The sequence below is a fragment of the Eumetopias jubatus genome, unplaced genomic scaffold (genome assembly GCF_037043125.1).
Source record: "Eumetopias jubatus isolate StellerSeaLion01/CBP00866 unplaced genomic scaffold, mEumJub1_p1.0 scaffold_17, whole genome shotgun sequence".
In the NCBI taxonomy this organism is placed as follows: Eukaryota; Metazoa; Chordata; class Mammalia; order Carnivora; family Otariidae; genus Eumetopias; species Eumetopias jubatus.
In genome coordinates, this window is record NW_028274823.1 from 51,795,835 (window position 1) to 51,814,757 (window position 18,923).

At 42.8% G+C, this 18,923-nt stretch overlaps 1 protein-coding gene across 29 annotated transcripts in view; it reads left to right on the forward strand.

Annotated features, from left to right (window-relative positions):
- Window positions 1-18,923, forward strand: part of KCNMA1 (potassium calcium-activated channel subfamily M alpha 1) — a 744,082-nt gene that overhangs the window by 632,960 nt on the left and 92,199 nt on the right. For 3 of the 29 annotated variants that reach the window (XM_088020040.1, XM_088020045.1, XM_088020043.1), the window contains one exon: window positions 16,173-16,259. The exons of the other annotated variants lie outside the window; for them this stretch is intronic. In XM_088020040.1, coding sequence (XP_087876166.1) covers window positions 16,173-16,259 — 87 coding nt within the window. The remainder of the gene's footprint in view (window positions 1-16,172; window positions 16,260-18,923) is intronic. 29 annotated transcript variants of the gene reach the window in all.

An 18,923-nucleotide genomic window follows, 5' to 3' on the forward strand; every position in this document is an offset into this window, starting at 1 on the left:
TTAACTTAGATTCCCATGGAGACTAGACTCGGTGTAGTGGCTGATCTTACCGTGTGCAAGGGGAACACAGCAAGGGTGTGTGTGTGTGTGTGCGCGCCTATATATGTGTGTGTATGTTGTTAAATTTAACACATAGCGTTTTCTGCATTGCGGACGCGATATCTTTTACAAATACGAATTTAATCCTCATTTTAGGGAGGTAGTAACAGTTCTTTGTGGTCGAGGCAGCGGTAAACTGAGGCACCTATAAACCGTGCCATTTACAGATGAAACAACTAAGGCCCAGAGAGGGTTCGATAACTTGCCTGGGGTCCTGCCTGAGTCCGCAGCTGGGGCTGGGATTCCAGAACAAGCTGGATGGCTCCGTGGGCTGTGGAGCTAGTTGAGTTACTCAGATACAAGGTTGAACCATTGAACCTCTGGTCACCCAGTTAGGCTGGAGACTAAGACCTATTTTCAGGGAGAGGAATCCTGAAGGGGTTTTGTTCTTCATCTGCAACACAATAGAATGCATTCAAGGTGTTTGATCAGGAAAGGGACCACAGAGGCTTTGTTTTAGGAAGTCTTCCAGGGGCTCTGTGGAAGAAGGGGCTGGGCTGGTGAGGTAGTTGGGAGACTCCCCTCCCCCCCCCCCCCCGCCGAGGGTGGGGAAGACCTGGAGAGGCTGTGGCAGGAGGAGGCCGAGGGAGCCGCTCTGAATTGCCCTAGGAAAGGAAGGCGTAAGCTACAGCTGCCAGGACTCTGCAGCTGAAGCACATTATCCATATGCAGATCTGAGAAGTTCAAATCTTTTTTTTTTTTTAATTTTGAAGTTCAAATCTTTTTAAAGAAAGTTTAATTAATGGCTCTGAAGCAGTTGAGTTGCATTAGTTAAATTTCTTGAGCTTAATTCTCCCCAGCTGACCCAGCCGTTGTGATTCCTGTTTGGGCTCAGTAGAGTTTTCTTCGATTGGAGGGGAATTTAGATTTTTATTTTTTTTTTAAAGATTTTTATTTATTTGACAGAGAGAGACACAGCGAGAGAGGGAACACAAGCAGGGGGAGTGGGAGAGGGAGAAGCAGGCTTCCCGCGGAGCAGGGAGCCCGATGCGGGGCTCGATCCCAGGACCCTGGGACCATGACCCGAGCCGAAGGCAGACGCTTAACGACTGAGCCACCCAGACGCCCCTATTGGAGGGGAATTTAAAGCCTCAGCTGAGACTGGAGACCTACCAGGCTGCATCCATTATCCCCAGTCTTGGGGTCTCCTCCATCTATTTTCTTTTTCTAACCCCCATTTCTTCTTCCTGCCTCGTCATCCTCCCATTTCCAATAAGACTCACATCTTGAGTGCGTTGACAGGGACGGAGGCAGGCAGCTCCCAACTGTTGCCACGAATGCTGTTGGCCCAGGCTGGACGGCAGAAACAAGTGGGCGCCACCAGCAGGGACGGGTGACCAGCCCCGAAGGTCTTGGCTCAAGCTGCACGTGGTAGCTTCAGCTAGAGCTCATGAAAATTATTTTTCAAATCCGCGTGTCTGGCAATGAGACCTTTCTCCTCCCGTCTTTCTCAGGGAGACAGCATGTCTCTTTACATCTATGGAGGAAACAAATAATAAAGTCCTTCACATCCCATTCACTGAAAATCCACTGTAGTTTCCAACCACTTATCCTACTCCAGTGGAAATACAAAACACATTTCTTGTGAAGTACTGCCACACAGAGCCTGAGGAAGTCACATGGCATATCTAAGTACCAGGGCACAATTTTCTTTTCCTTTTTATTTCTCTGTGCACAAGACCTTTGTACTTGTGACTGTACATTGGCCAAACGTGACCTATTGACCTCAAAGGGTCATTAAAATGGCGTGGAAAAGCAGTAGAGTCCTGGGCTCCTGGACAGTGCTGGGGCATACTTGCCAAGAATGCCAGCTTCTGGAAGTGGAATGAGGCAGAATGCGCCCACCCAGTTGGCTGTGTACTGTTTCTCCTCTCTCCAGGGCTTTCTCCCAAACCAGTATGGTGAATTTCGTAGATAATCAGGGAATCCTCCATCCCCACATTTACTTATAAGGGTTCTGCTTGCCCAGTCAGCCATTTTCCCAAGAGGAAACTGTGCAGAAACAAGTCCGGCATTGTCATACCTGCACATTTAAGATCCCAGAGAGCATTAGAGAGACTTTTTTTGTAAATAGCTAGATGGTGCCTGGTTTGGAGGGAGATTCTAGACACGCCCATAGATTCTTGTTCTGGGGAGACCATTCTTCTGAAGTCCAGCTCAGACAAACTAGGGGAAGGGTCTGGAGACTCAGAGACCTTTCTTCTCAAGAGCATCTCCCTTGGTCATCCACAGAAGGAGCTCTCCTCCCGCAAACAACGGAAACAGCAATAGAGAAACTCCCTTGACCTCTTCTGGTAAACCCGAAGGCCCCCATCCTATCCCCTTCAATATTGCAGGGCAAATACTACCAAATATTCCTAGAGAAAACTCTATGCAAACTCAAAGTGGAAGCTTCTGAAGCAGATCTACATTAGGGATAGTCAGTTGCACTGAGCCGACTTTTAAGTGAAGTGAGAAAGACTGCTTCCTGGAGCTCGAGCTACACAAGATGCACCAACAGTGCATAGAAGGGCATCTGTAGACCAGAGTGTGGACCATCCTCTGGCAGTGAAGCTGACTGCTTACATTAAAGTGATCTCCACTTTGGCCAATGGCAGCTTTCTGGGCCGGCGCCTGTTGAATTGCACTCAGTCAAGAAAGGACACAGGGACTGCCTTCCTTCCCTCCAAGGTCAGAAACGCAGCATGCTGGCATCCTTGGCTGGGCTTCATGTGTTGGCAGGAATACCTGAGTAGGAAATGGCCTGAAAGATTCCAGTTCAGTAAATATTTGATGAGTGAAAGAATGAATAAATGAAGGGATTCTCAATCATCAGTTGAAGGAATAGGTGGTATGCCAGAAGCAGGACTGCCCAGATCCGTGAAGTTTCCTAAAACTCTCTAAACAATTTATAGCGATGTGTATACACACACACACACACACACACATATGATACAAGGAGAATAAAGGGGAAATGTAGCAAGAAAATCAAGGACATAACTGATGGCTCTTGAAAATTATCAACTAGCAGGTACAATCCATATTCTTTGTGAAGGTTAAATATTGGGAAAGAAGATCTAGAAGCGATTAAATCAGATCCAGACTAAAAAAGATCTAGGCAGAATTAAATCACAGTAGGCAAAGCCCTGTCAGAGTATCAAATGAGGAGAGAGAGGGATACCATCACATGAAGGATACATGTGTATGTAGGGCATTTGTCCTAGAAAATCAAGGACTTGTGACATTTGCATTTAATAAGCCTGATCGTTCTCTTGTGAGTGAGGGTGGCACAAAAATACTAATGCATGGGGTAGGGCCAATATGAGGAGAGGTATGGGTTTGCAGAGAGCTGTCTGCCCACCCAAATGTGGAGAAAGATTTCAGGCCACTCATGACTATTAGGATCATTGACCCTGACTTAAGGTAGGCAGATCGAACCCACCAGTGCCCAAGTGACAATTCTTCCCACCTCAAGGTGTCCAAAGGCTGAGTGTGTCTCATGGCAATTTCCTATTGTCATGATTCTGTTTATTCTGCTTGAGACAAGGAGGGGGCAGAGAGCTTTCCAGATTGCTTGCAGAGCTCAGACTGCACCAAGCATTCATTTTCTTACCTTTGAGTGGCTTTGAATTGCTCTCTGCATTTTGTCAAGGTTGATCTGGCCATTTCTTCAGTGCAGATGAGTAAATTTCCACATATCGCCTATAACAAGTCCAACTGAGAGAACACATCCGATCAGGGATAGCAGGGATGCTTCAAAGCCAAAGCCCTAAACAGGTGTTCCTGGAAAAGCAGGTACGATGACCTGCAGAGAAGAGAGACCCTGTGAAAATGCCTGAACGGGCTTGCTAGGCATGCAGATGGTGTGGAGGAAGGAGCTCAGGTCATGTGGCCTGGAGGTCTTGGGAGATGGATGTGACATGTGCAAGGGACTGGTTGCTGGAAGGGCCACTCCTTCACAGATTTCTTCAATGAAGATGAAGATGGATATCCAATAGGCAGACACCTCCTGTCTTTTCTCAGCTATCTAGTTGGGGATTCCCAAGCCATTCATCTCACTGTGCAGTGAGCTAAGTGATTCTCCTTGGCAATTAAAGCCTGAAATTCTAGGGAACCTCAGAGTAGGGAAAGGGAGGGAAGCAGGGGGATTTGTATGTTTTCTGGGGACTTTGGAAATCATTCCTGGAGCAGTCATGTTTTGAAATGTTCACCAAATGGATGCTCAGTGTGTGCCAATTGCTATAATAAGAGTAATGGCTTGCACATGTATGAGTCTTTATTCTTCTCATTTCATCTAAGCAAACATCAGCCCTTACTACTGTGGGACTTTGGGCAAGTTTCTGGACTTTTCTATCCCTTAGTTTCCCCATCTGTAAAATGGAGGTAATAACGGGACCTATCCCATAGAGCACCTGTGACTTTGATCTCATCATTCCTCATCTTATTGAAACTGCCTTATGACTTTTCCATCTCCACCATGGACATGGATGGTGCATTCTTGGAAGATGGAAGGAATGCTGGAGAGCAAACAAGAGGAGAACAGACGTTGGGGAGAGATGACATTTCTTTCCTTTCAAATTCTATCAGAATTTCTTTTCTTGATGATAGTCTTGATCTCAACCCATCTTTGAGGTCTGCTTGGTGTTGAGACTTCACATCATCACCTTTCCTAAATTGCTTTATAAATAGTCGGGCTCTGCTTCTTGTTGATTTTCTCATTAGTGAGATTGGTGTGAGAATTGGGGCCAAATGGGGCCCAAATCCTTTACCCAGGCCCTGCCTTCCTCCAAAGCTCTGGAATGTTATCAGCATGGTAGTTTTGCTTGAGATCAAATCAGGGCAACATAGGAACTGTCATTTTTCATTTGCTGGGGCCCTTTGATCCCATTTGGGGTTTATTTGTTTCAAGTGAAAAATACGGCCCCTATTGCATACATCTATCCTGTAGAGTACTTTTTTATTTTTTTCTGTTAGAGATCAAATCAGAGTTGTAAGTTGTGTGGTCATTAGTTATCACCACCAGATTTCACAGCCTACATTTTATTTCTGTTCTTTCAAAATCACCAGTCTTCTCTGCTGCATAACGATCACTCGTGGGGGAAGCTACATACAATATGCCTTTCGTGGGTGCTTGGGTGTTAATTTATATCACAGTTTCCTTTGCAGATATAATCAGAGTCACCTATCACATTCCTGTTTCTTCCTTTTATTGTATTCCTTTGCTATCGCATTTGTGTGATCTTTTTCTGAAAAATGACAGGTAGTGTTTCTCTGCTCACTGTATCAGTGACTTATATTCTCCATGACTTCTCTATTGCCATTTTAAAAATATAGCATTTTATAGATGTAATCTTAGTTATTTATAACTCAGGTTTTGTTATATGAGAAAATTTCCTAAATGACACCTGGGTTTAGGTCCATTTTTTAAAGGAAGGGAAAAAAATATTCACAGCAAAAATATTTTCCTCTAAATTGTAAATGAAGGAAAAGCTCTCAGTTAGTAAGATTATAATGCATTTTTCCTGATTTCTTAGTACATCCAAATGCATGAACATTATTTTTATGTAAGTGATCAAGTTGTGTTGTTTAACAACACGTTGTTAGAGGAAAAAGAACTATCCCTTTCGATTTATTTGGATATTTACTGGGTGACTTACAGTGCTTTACATATTAGAATTGGTTTGTCAACAATTAACATTCTAGGTTTTTATATAACCCATACTTCAGGTAATAGAGGATTATTAAACTGCAACCAGTGTGTTAGAAATCTGCCGACTGGTAATAAAATTCTTATGTATAACAGCAGCTGAGAAATACTGCTGTATATTTATGCACAGATTACAAGACAGATGATGGCCAGCAAACCACAGAGGGGCTTGAAAGGCCAATTGACCAGCAGGTGGCGCTGCTTTTCTAGAAATGAAACCCTTTACCTGGATGTAGTCTAGGTAGCCCCCCCATACACACTTTCTGCTTTTTCTTTTCCAGATATTCCTTTATTTCTCCAGAATGAATTTCTAAAACTGAGTTTGTGTGTTTGTTTATTGAGGAGATATACCTCCACTAAGACAACACTTCTCCATCGCTAAGATTTCTTTAAATCCAACTAGCATGATTTAACGCTCATTTGGAACAAATCCTAGTTCAATAAATGTTATTATGTTTTTAAAAGGTAACCACTCAATGTCAGATTCTTACCCCTAAGACTGGATTACCTCCACCATCTGATTACTATGTGGCAAGTCCCCATTTTTATTTAATACTTATTTGTACAAATTAATTCCCTAGGCTTTGTTCCACACCAGGATAAATGAGGGATATTTTTATAAAGGTGGCTTAGGTAGTGGATTGGTGTGCTATATAAGAATAATTTTAACGTGATTCCCTTTCATCAAGAATTACTTTAGAATCCAAGTTAACCAAAGAATGTTGCTTTCTTACTGGGCCAAAGCTAAATTTCTGACAATCAGGATCAGAGGTTTTAGGTTGTTTTTTTTAGAACAAAATTGTCCACACAAAGGCTGATCAGCTCATCAATTTGGGCATCAGTGAAGCAAAACAACAAATGTACAAGGAAAACTTTTTTTTTGTTGTTCTTTCATCCACGCACAGCCTGTTTCCATTTTTTTGAAAGACAAAACTATGCTTTTTTTCCTTTTTTTTTTAAACTTACACTCTTCCTTTTATACAGGGTGTTGGGGTGTCCCTCCTGGCTAGGAGAGGATAGGAGACAATGGATTTATTGGGGTTATGCAAGGGAAGAATTAAAATACGTCCCAGGACGACTCATTTATTTGTTCATTGTGTTCATTATTAAGTGTTACCTATCAGACTATAAAGAACTTTGAATGCAAATATTTTTCTTGTTTTCTTTTTTAAAATTTGAAACCATTAATTTGGGAAAGCCACTTGGTATTTTCTCTCTCTCTTTTTTTAAGTAATCTCTACCCCCAACCTGGGGTTCGAATTCACGACCCTGAGATCAAGAGTGCATGCTCCATGACAGAGCCAGCCAGTTGCCCCAAGAATTTTCTCTCTTGAGTTTATAAATTTTTTTTGCATACTGGTCTAAGGGGTACAGGTCAAGGGTCCAGACAACATTATGTACATTCTTCTTTTATTCACTTCTATGCTTTTGACAGAGAAAATGCTGAAGTGTTATTGGTTAAGAAAAACCAAGGAGTAGAGAATTGAGGGAAACATTTCCTTCTCAGTGAATCCACCTGAAAGCTCTAGTTTTGTTGAAGATGTTTTCCAAACTGTCGACTGCAATCAGTATTCTTGTTCAAGTCAAAACCCTGCTGATTTTCCTCCCAGTTCCTTTTAGATGGGACAGGATCCTCTCGAATAGTTGAAGATGGGAGATAGTGTCTCAGAGTCAAGGTTAGATCGACCTGGCCCGGCTCTGAGGAAGCAGCCTTGTGAGTTTCACAGAACCCCTTTCCAAAGCATTAAATAACTTTATTTTCCTGTCAGATACACTCTCCAGAGTAAAAACGAGACCTCCAAGGGAACTGGACTCTTGCCAGGGGCCTCCTTCTCGTGTTTAGTTTCAGGCACACAACGTGTGTATCTTATCTTGGATCCTTATAATTTTTAAGTGGGCAGCAAGAAAGGAGGCTGAGTGAGGGGCTTTTGATAGACCCTGCCTAGATGCAAACCACCTGCCGCCCTCTCAGAATCCGAGTATTTAAACTGAAGAAAAAGTAACTTCCAGAGGATTCAGATTGACATCTAATATTCACAGTTCTGTCGTTTGGAATTTAAAGCCTTAGGCTGTCTGTCCCTTATACCCCCGACTGTGCCTTTAGATAAATCTGGCTGCTTTAGCCAAACTTATTTTCTTATAGTTCCCTAGCTTAGTACCTTCCCATTTCCCCACCTTTGTCCAAGCTCGCCCCTCCACCTAGCACACCGCTGTTGAGCTGCTTCGGCGCCGTGGCTTCTATGCCCTGAGTGTTCCAGGCCCCGTGTTTGGTTCGGAGGGTATGTGGCTGAACAAGGCTAACAGCTCTGTCCACCCCACCCTTGTTTCAAGCCTGACTTTTTTTTCCTGACCACCCCGTATCTTCTAGCACTCATCATAGGGGGCATTTCTTTTAGCCCTCACCTGACGTTATCATGCAGCACCTTTGTACTGTTATTTCATCTAAAATATCCATATATAATGCAATTGTCTCTCCAGCTAGACTTGAGGCTCTCTCCTGTTGTGCATCTTTAAAACAAGAAAAAGAAAAAGCCATGCCCAGTCCCAGCCCCCACTCTCATGGGTTTTGTTGAATAGGGTCTGAGGTGGGACTGAAGCATTTGTGTTCTGCAAAGTTTTCCAGCCTGTTTTGTTGAAAGGCAGGGTTGAGAACTACTGAGCTAGGCCACACTTTTCTTGGATCAGGGATTCTGCTTTCTTATTCTGTAGTGCTTTGGGATTGAGTCAGGTAGGAAGTTTTGGGTCACAGTTTTTGGCTGGAGAGTTAGGAGGCCTTCCATCCATGGCTGGTTCCTGTGATATCTGTCAAGTAACAGGAGAGAGCATCAAGCCCAGGACCATTGCAGATCAGAGCTGAAAATGCCCATCTACTTAATGAATGCCGATCCTCTGGGAGGGAGGTGTCTTTCCAAGGCACGCCTTTGATCCAAGCTGGGACGAACTTGGGCTCCCTTTGAGCTTCTTCCGTTTGCGATCCCACCTCTCTGGCAACTAGGATCTGTTTCTTAGGAACATCACCAGGGGCTCCGCACTGTGTGAGAGATTCATAGATGCATAAACTGCAGTAAAGGAACTTCTGAGTCTAATTGGGGAATAGGACATATTGAAGTGGAAAAGAAACTATAATGCCAAAATATAAGGAGATGTCACAGGGGTGTGAGATGAGAAATGCCAAGGGATTTGTAGAGAAAGGAGGGATTCTATCTTATGACAGTTGCCAGGGAAGTCTTCCTGGAGGAGGCAGGTTAACCTATTTCTTGAAGGATGGACAGTATAGGTAGGTGAAAAGACGACCTGTGGGAAAGAACAGTGAAAGAGTCACTGTCCCTCTGCCCCATCGCTCTCCTGACCCCCACCGTTGCCCACATGCATGCCCCCAGCTCGTGACCCCCCACCAGAAATTCAAGGGAAAGAGCCCCTCACAGTCAGACAGTACCAATTTCCTGTAATTCAGAGGGAACCGTGGGTTTTCTCCATGTTCCCATCTGACTTTCATTTGTTACTGCTCTGAATGGTCCCAGCCTTCTCCAATTGAGGCCCATTTAAACATTTTCTGGCTTTTTTTGTTCTTATGACACTTGGCACAGCCTAATTATTTTGACCTGAGCAGTTCACTGGGGCCATCTGAAATCTTTGGGCCTCAGCCAAACCAAAGCAGAGGCTGTGGGGTGGGAATTGAATCTCACCCCGTCCTAGTGCACAGATACGGGATCAGTTGCTCCAGGCAGAGGAGAGCACATGAACCCATCTGAGCAAAACCAAGTCAAAAGAGCAGACTGGCTTTGTGGAGAAGGACCAAATGGCTGAGAGCTCTAATTACTTTGATTACTCAAAGCCAAGGTAATAGTGATGGGTAAGATTTATCCTGAGCTTGCCAGGAATTCTTCTAAGCACTTCTTAGGTTTTCAGTCCCTTCTCACAACAACCCTATGGGGAAGGTACTCTGAGTATTCCCATTTTAGAGGTGAGAAAGCTGAGGTTAGGCAAGTTGCCAATACCTGGGTTTGGACCCAGCGGTGTGGCCACAAGGCCTGTGTTAACTGTTACTCTTTCTTGCAGCTCAATATGGGTTGACATATGTAGAAGGATCTCCCATACCTTACAATCCTCCTGGCACACTTGAGAGTCATCGGAGCCAGGGCCAGAGATGTAAAATGGGGATGCCTGCCCTGTGGCTGGAGTACCAGCACCGGCGTGTTTGACCAACTGGTGGGCTCACGCCTTATGAGACACTTTACCCTCCTGGAACGGAAGCCCAGTCTTTTGCAAGATTTTCAAACAGAAGTTAGTAAAGCATATTTTTAGGGACAAGCTTCAGACTCAAAGATTGCCCTACACACAAAAATCCCGTGGAGGAGCAGAATTTGTGCCCAGCAGAGCATGTTGGGACAGTATTTGGTCCTCGGGTTGTCAGCATGTGGCCCCTGATTATCTCTTTTAACCCCCAGCATCCCCAAATCCCAGTGTCCACATGTGTCCAGCAGGGATAACAGCAGATCCTGTGACACTGAGGTGTTGAGTAACTTGTCTGAGATCAGAGCTCTAATAAGGATCAGAGGTGGGACTTAGGCCTGACTAGAAACTTGTATTCTCATGCTACTCTCATGCGCAGAAGTCTGACAGCAATTGGTTTGGATTAGAATTCAGCAGACCTGGGCCCTGGCTCTGGGTCTGCATATTACTGTAGCCTTGAGCCCAAAGAGAATGAGACCAGAATATCTCTAAACCCCTTTCAGCCTTCCTCCTGCATTCTCTACCTTGTTCTCTGTGTTGACCAGAAAGGAACCTACCATGCACTAGCATTTTAAAATGTTGCACAGGATCTGTCTGAGGATAAATTATAGTAGAATGCAGATAATGATTTTATAGTTCAAGAGCATCTTTAGAAGGTGACTATGCCCTTAAGAAATATACTAAATGCTGTGTTTAGTGTAAAATCACAATCCAGACTGGTCCTTACCTCCCAAGGTTAAAAACATACAGTACTTCTAAAGTGTTCTGGCAGAACATTCTTCATCAGGCCATAGAGTGTACCTAGCTTGCGCTAAAAACCCATGCATTTTACCTTTATCTGAGTTTCAAAGAAAGTATCAGTGCCACCATCTGGAATACATATTAGAATTCTTGGTGGCTCTTGACACAGCTGGCTCAATGGAAGATATGGTGTTTATGGATGAACCAGTAATATTAATGATATTAATAATAATGATGGTCCTTACCTGCATAACATCTTATGGTTTAGGAAACAATTTCATTATTAGACACAATTAGACACTAGGCTGGTCTTCAAATAGAATTATTGGAGCAAACATTAATTTTTAAAATGTAAACAGTAAAGTGAAAATGGAAATGAAATGTGGACATTTGCTGCCAGTCAGTCATATTTGCTTGAAGCTGTTTCGGGGGAGGAAAAACAAAAAGAGAAGGAAGGTAACATCTGAATCAAAACATATAAGCAAGTAAAAACTTTTGCCCCAAAGTGAAAATGTAAATCAACATTGTGTTAGCCAGAAGAATTTGATGTGAAGTGTGAAATTAAGTCCATGAGAGACCTGACCCCTTCTCTCGGTTCTGTTTCTCACCCCAGGCAGGTGGCAAATCTCAGATTCCTGAGGCAGCACAATCTTTTCTCCACTCCTTTGGATGTCTGACAATTTGTAAATCCACAAGGAAACCTTTCTTGCAAGGGTCTTCCTTAACAATCTCATGCAAACAGCATGAAGTGATCAAAAGGATAACTCTTGTTTTATATTTGCCTTGCCCACTTCTGAACAAGGGAGTGTATAGACACACAGGCGGATACAAACTAAGCTAACTTCTTTGTAATGACAGGCAGGGCGGCAGAACCAGCAGGTTTTTGAGAACACTCTGGGGAAATGGGCAGGGCACAGCCAGGGCTTGAGTAAGGAGAGGGAGACACTTGCCTTGGGCTCCACATTTAAGGGGGCACCAAAACCCTCAGGAGTCAAGATAAGAGAGAGTTTCATGCAAAATTTTTAAAAATCAAAATGCAAAAAAAAAAAAAAAAAAAAACCATGATGCATAAAATGTCAGAATTTTAAATGAAGACAGGACAAATAGCTATTTTAATGCTGGCATTTACATACTGAATAAACAGCACAAAAAATTGGCAGCACTCTCCATGTGCCAGGAGCTGTGTTCAGTAGTATATAGTTATTTACTCTTGGTACATTTCAGAGGGACCTGATTTATCCGACGGTAAATCCAAATCTATTTGATAACGAACCATATTAGAGGAAGAGTTCCTTTACAGGCTCCATAAACTCCATTATAGTCCATTTTGTCTTTGTTAAACATATGAGTTGAAAATTACAATCCCTTTATTCGCTATGATCATTTTAGACACACAGCTCAAAAAGATAGGCATTAACTTAAAAATATATATTAGCATGCTCATATCTACAAAGCACCATTGTTTTCTGGGCTCTAGCTGATGATTTTATTAAGTATACTGAAGGAGGGGAAAAATCAAAGATAATTATAAATTTATAAATACTGTAATTCATCAGCATAAAGTGATTTTAATGGGATGGATGCAGAATTATCTATTTTCCTCATGGAAATAACAGAGATGCTCTGATTAAGCCCCGAATCTACTATATGTGAAATTCTAACCAAACTGATGGGGCGCATTTTTTTTTTCCGAGACTACCTTTGATAAGAAATGCATTACAAACTCATCAGTTTGGCTTCCTGTTAACAAAGAGACAGCAGCCGTCTGGATCATTCTGGATTCACAGTGAAACTGCCACACCATGTATCCTCCAACTAAAGCCGTGCAAGTTTGACAAGGGGCAGATGAATCCAGGAGTTATTGCGCAGGGGTTTAAATCTATGCGGCAGCTGACGGTTGAAATAATCATCTATATATCGCTCTGAGCTAGCTGGGGAAAGGTTGAAGCTGTATATTTTCAACATATCTAGTCTAATGGTTAATCTGTTGTCTTGTGCAGGCTCTCTCAGGGTGGACTTGAGGCACACACTGACAGCTTCAAGGAATTGCTCGTGGTAGATGTGGTTTGCCTTGATTCTCAAAGTGCGAGGTAGATGAATCTGACTTCACTTGAGTTGGAAGATACGAAACTCACCTGATTGGTTTCCCCAAATGCCGGGGGACCTGCCAGACCCCTAGCAGGTTGGATAGTAGGGATAATCGGAGCGCTAAGCTACCTCTGTCCCTCCCAATTTCCCCAGATCTGTGCACTTGACGTGGGCTCCACGTGGGTTCCTTTTGTTGTTTGGTCATCTTGGCAGATCGGGAAGAACATCGTGCTTTTCAAAAACTGGACGGCTAGGAAAATATGAGAAGATAAATGAAAGCATAGATCAGCAAAAAATTTCTATCGGGGCCAGGTAGTAAACATCTCAGGCTTTGCAGGCCACTGGGTCTCTATTGCAATGACTCAACTCTGTTGTACAGTGAGAACGGCCATAGACAATAGGTAAATGAACAACTGTGGCCATGTTTCAATAAAACTTTATTTATAGCCATTGCAATTTGGGTTTCCTATCACTTTAATGTGTTATGAAATATTATTCTTAGATTTTTTTCACCCAACCACTTAAAAATGTAAAAACAGTTTTAGCTTATGGAGTATACAAAAACATGTTCCAGACTACGGTTTGCTGACCCTGAAACTTGAGAAATAGAAGAAGAAAGAAAGCAGCTCTTGGTGCCAGGGACTTGGCAAGCTCATCCCTACTCTGAAACTTGTCCCCCACAAACAGGCACCGCGTGTGCCGGAGCTACAGAAAGGAGTCAGATACCTATACTTTTTGGCTTCAAAGCCATTAGTATCTTGTTGGTGTCAGTAAAGAACAGGGAGAGAAGGAAAGTTGAGAAGGGGCTGTTTTGTCGGACTTCTGTATTTTTCTCCCCAGTTTGATTCAAAGTAAAAGTTATCTTCCATCTTATACTGCCCTCCCAATCTCCAAACTCCACAGCAATAATTCAAGGAAATTCTTGCATTTCTCATGTTAGTCGTGTATTTGCTCTTAGAATCCCATTGTTTATCTTTGCGTCTCATCTCTGAGAAGCTAATATCTAGTCTTTGCTTGAGACTTTTCTTTGCCCTCGAGATGATAGAAACAATCTGTTCCAAGAAAAAAAGAGCCAAAGGCAACCAGATCTCCAAAAGGAGTTTTCTACCCAATACCGATCAGAGCATTGGGCAAGTTATTACAGCAGGTCAAGTTTTTTGCAAAGATATATGAGCTGAGATTCTAGATACAGGGGAACTTGAGGAATGTTAGACTCCTACCAGGATGCATACAGAACATGAGGCTTATGGTTTGAGATGGGTGGGGGGCATGGGTTCTGTAGGTAACATCTAATCCACCCTGTGTGATTTCATAGGATCCATTAGGCCTGTGGCGTTTCCACAGAGAACATTGCAATCCAGGTCATGTGGGTTCTGTTAGTATATTTATATAGTATTTTTTTCTCTCTCTCCCATGTAGGAGCTGAATTCTTTCATTACTCTGTGTTGATGGACTCAAACTTACACAATTCAGGTTTCCCAGGCAGTAAATAGAGCCAGAAATACACCCTGTGATTAACTTCTACGTAACCTATTGTTCCTTAAAGTCTCCCTCCCCTTTCTCCTATTAGCTCTACAAAAGCCAGAAATGAAAAAGCTGCAACAAACCTCCCCTCCCTGCCCTGTCAGCCTACCTGGGGGCAGTTGCCCCTGTGCCTGGGCTCGGGTCCACAGAGCCACTTCCAAACTCATGTTCCATAATGGCAGGTTAGTGTTATTTTCAACCCACATCCTCTAGCTTTTCCAAATAAATGTATTTCCTATTTCTCAGCTAGAAGTTGTGAAATTGTCCTGCCTGATAATGTAAATAATGAAGTGATTGTTCCGTTGTAGACAATTATATATGTTATATGTTGGAGATGTTATTATTGTTGGCATTGCTTTTGAGATTGAGCATCCTTCCTCTTTTCATTATCTGTGTATTAATAGTCTCCATGATCTTTCAAATATAAGTTTATTGAGTGGTCTTACCAATAATACTGCTAAGTGTTCACCCATCTGCTGGGGGATATATGTTATCCCAAGGTTTCCAGACCAGAAGCTCTCATTTCAAGGATATCACCCACTTCAACTCCCCCGTGTTCTGATATTGAGCTGCTCATGACCCTCTAGGCATAGAGCTTGGCTCCAGTGCCGGCCTCACTGTGCCCTAGCCTCCTTAGCTGCTCAACCTCACTGATGGGCACACGTCCTACCCTGCTTCTGCGACTCCTCCAGAACCAACTGTGTACAAGTATACAAGTGCTCCTGTGCAGCAATTAGAAAACCAAACTCACAGTATGGGTTGTTTATCTAGCATTTGTTGTTCTTGTTGTTGTTTTCCTTCACTGCTTCTGGAAGCATCTGCACCTCCTCACCCACCTGGTTTGTGTGACAGGCAGCTACAGTTCTGGTAGTCTATGATTATAAGACAGGAGACGTCCCTCCAGAAAGCGGGCACCATTCTGCGCTCCCACCCAGGGAGTGCTCTTTCGTGGCTACATTATAAGACCTTGAGAATTAAGTAGCCCAGATTTTCTGGTGACAGTCTTAGGCTTTCCATCATATTAGAGAGAGGTTGGGTCAGCTTGGGAGTTTTGTCCATTGTGAACTGCATATTGGGAAAAGCCTGTATTACTATGACTTACATGATTTTTCTTGGGGAGAAAGTCTGTAAACCCACAGAATATAGGAAGCACACTATTACGTCCCTAGCCTGGCAACTTGACCAGTCTCTCCTTACCCTCGGTTTGGGCAAAACAAGATTCTCATCCTGAAAGATGGAAAACATGCACCCACTTGTCTTTTTATCACTCATGATACAAGGAGATGCTATACCTCCTTCTTTCTTAGAAGTGGCAAACCCATGGCTTTTAACACAAGTCAGGCAGCAATCACGACCAAGCTGACCAAGCCTGCTGTTTGAGATGAAAACGATACTTTAACTTTGAGGATTGATGACTTGGAATATAATGATTATTCAGTAGGATGCATCCTAGCAGAGACTTCAGGAAATAATTGGTCTGGTCTTGCTGCTAAACTGAGTTTTCGGTGTCCGTGTATGTCATAGGGAGAAGGGTACTCTGTAGGTTTTTGGAAATTATTGCACAAACAAGATTGTTTTCTGACATACTGTCCCTTCTGACATTGATGACAAAAACACAGCAAAAAGAATTTCAAGAAGCCATCAGGGTAAAAGAAAACCGCAGTTGAGCTGTGAGGAAGAAACTCCCCTTTTCATGGAAAGCTATAATTCTATTCGGTGATAAAACTCGTTTGGAACTTCCCTAATGAAAAACTTCGCAAAGGATTCATTTCCATTTTCTTTTCTTGTTAATGTTTGGCAGTCAAGGTTGCAGCTAGATCACGCTATCCCAAAGACCCATTTGAGTCCAAGGACACAACTCACAATCCTCGACTTGTGGCCGAGCCAGGTGAAGGAGTTGGGGAGCCCACCCCTCTTTTAATAACCGCACGCTTCAGCGTTCTATCTTAACATGCTGAGCTCGGTTGAAGAAGACAGATGTACTGTTGTCGATTTCAGCATGCATTCAGCTTGTTGGGCAGCAAAATATCAAAGAGAAAAGCCATAGCAGACAAGAAATAACAATTAAAACGACCCTGCCTCCAGTCTAGCAGCTTGCTCAAGACCTTCATCGGAAGCCCTGTTAGCTAGATGCCTTTGCGTTCAAGCCACTTTGCATGCCGCTCACTCTGAGTGATTCCAGTGTGAATATGACATTACTAATGACCTGCTAAGTGTGTGCAGATGTGGGTTTCTCCAGATGTGGTGATTCATAATGTAATGGAGATAGCCGGTCGATTCATGTTTATGGTTTGTTTGCCTTTTATTGCATTTCTGAGGTTATTTGCTTTGAAGTGTTTTTTTAACTCCGGCCAACAAATTCACCTTTAAGTGTCAAAGGGCGTCATCCCCCCAAACCCTGTGGCAGAAACGGGGAAGGGGAAGAGGGAATGTGTCCCAGGCTGGACCTGAGCTCTGGATCCATCACATGTCAGCATTAGGCTGTTTAGAAAAGCTGAAAGTTGGAATCCTTGCCCCATTTTACTCAAAAGGCCCCCAAAGAGGCATTGGTAACCCTGACATGGTGTTTGCAAGCTGGCGAGGCCAATAAAGAAAGGGATTTCTTTAAAAAAAAAAAAATCCAGTGAAATATATGATCATCTTGAAATAAGCCCAGAGCTCTGGCCAGTGTTTCTGGAGGATGTTGCCTTGCTTTTGCTTGAAAACAGAATGCCGATGAAAAGTAGAGTAAAATGTTGTTACAGATGTTCGACTCTGCATTAAGGCTGTTGGAATTACCACCACATCTTAAATCAATTCCCAGAACATTGTCTGGAGGTTATGTCATTGAAATAATGAATCCTCTTTAGTCAAGTATAAGCAAACATGTTAAAACATCATTGTAACTTTAAATTAAACTCTAGCGCAAACCAAGGGATCTGAAGCCTAATTAGACTTGCCTGACATTTTTCTAGCACTGAGTCTTCCCCAACTGTAAAACTGTTAGATTCAGAGCCTATTAGACAAGTGAGCGCTGGGAAGTTACAACAGCACATTAAGTGTTATACTTAGGGATGTGCAAAAACAAGCCCTTGAATTTTATGAGCACTTGGAGACTGGATGGAGTTCAGCTCCTATAAAAATTCCACATTGGATTCCTGAACTTGTTTGTGTTTTAAAGAAGCCAGTAAGTCAGGTTCCTTTCAAAGATCGTATCTTCATGTGCTTCCACAGCATGATGCGAGTGAAAATGCCAGAGACATGGGTGTATGATAATTAGCCAAAAAGCAGACTAAGTAGGAGCCCATAAATGTGCATTGGCATGAGGTAGTGGCCAATTACCTCAATACATTTGTCTCTCATGAAAGTAAGTAAATTTCAGTCTCCCTTTTAATTCTATTTTTATTCCTTACATATAGTCACAGAAGTCATGAGATGAAAATTATATTTTATAGCTTAACTAAAAGTTTTTCTAGATCTGTTTTCTTTAAATATGCAGAAATTGATAGAATCCCTATAAAGGATAATAATTAAATATGGTTTATAACCTACTTATGAGAGAGAAGTTATCACTGCTTCTCTCGTGGGATCTAAGCCATATGTAATGGTCTCCATTACACAACATTCATATATTTAAGCTGAAGACATTTTTTTCCACCCATTTCTTCAGGGAACGGATCTGTGTTTCCAGGCCTGTGAGTGCAGGAGGAAACCTGTGAACATGAGTTTCATTTAAGAGAACAAATCCCAGTTTAAATGCAGTATGATTATGATGGATGATCTTTCTGAGTTACAATGAAAATAAATAGTTTCCTTGCATAGAAGGAGGCATAACTTTAGCACTAGAACAAAGTGTCTCCCTGGAGCTGGGTAACAGGTATTAACTTACACATCTTCCACGTGAAGATCACTGCATGTAAACAAACAGTGACAAGGTGCAAGGATAATGGGCACTTAACCAAAGAGAGTTATTTATTATAGGTCCAGTGCAAATGGGGAGACAATAGTTAAGCAAAAGACTCCAATAGAACTGCCAGTGAGTGGGGCTTCTCTTCAGGACCTTACTGAAATGGACTCACTGAATAAATTGGACAAGACCATGGCAACATCTGGTGGCCTTGCATAAAGCTAGTCATAGTAGCCTAGGTTGGGTAAAAGACCTTTCTGGGTATGTCACTCTAACCATAAGAAGGCCCGTGTGATAGAGGAGAGAACTTTTCACCCCAGCTAGACCCACTCATAGGCACACATGTTATCCAGTCTGTCATGTGACAACTAATTGAGGTCACCCTGAACACAATACAGCAATTGCAAGTGGTCCATATGAAAAGGTGAACTTGTATTATGGGTGGAATCAGTGCAAAACTTTCTACCCCATCCTTAGATGGGGAAAATGCAGAAGTATACTTATACACACACACCTTTCTCTCTCTCTCTCTCTCTCTCTCTCTCTCTCTCTCTCTCTCTTTCTCTCTGTCTTTCTCTCTCTCTCCCTTTCTCTTTCACTCACTGCCTTTCTACCCCATTATTAACCTGGGATGCCCGGCCCCCTATCCTGCGAAAGGAAGATGAA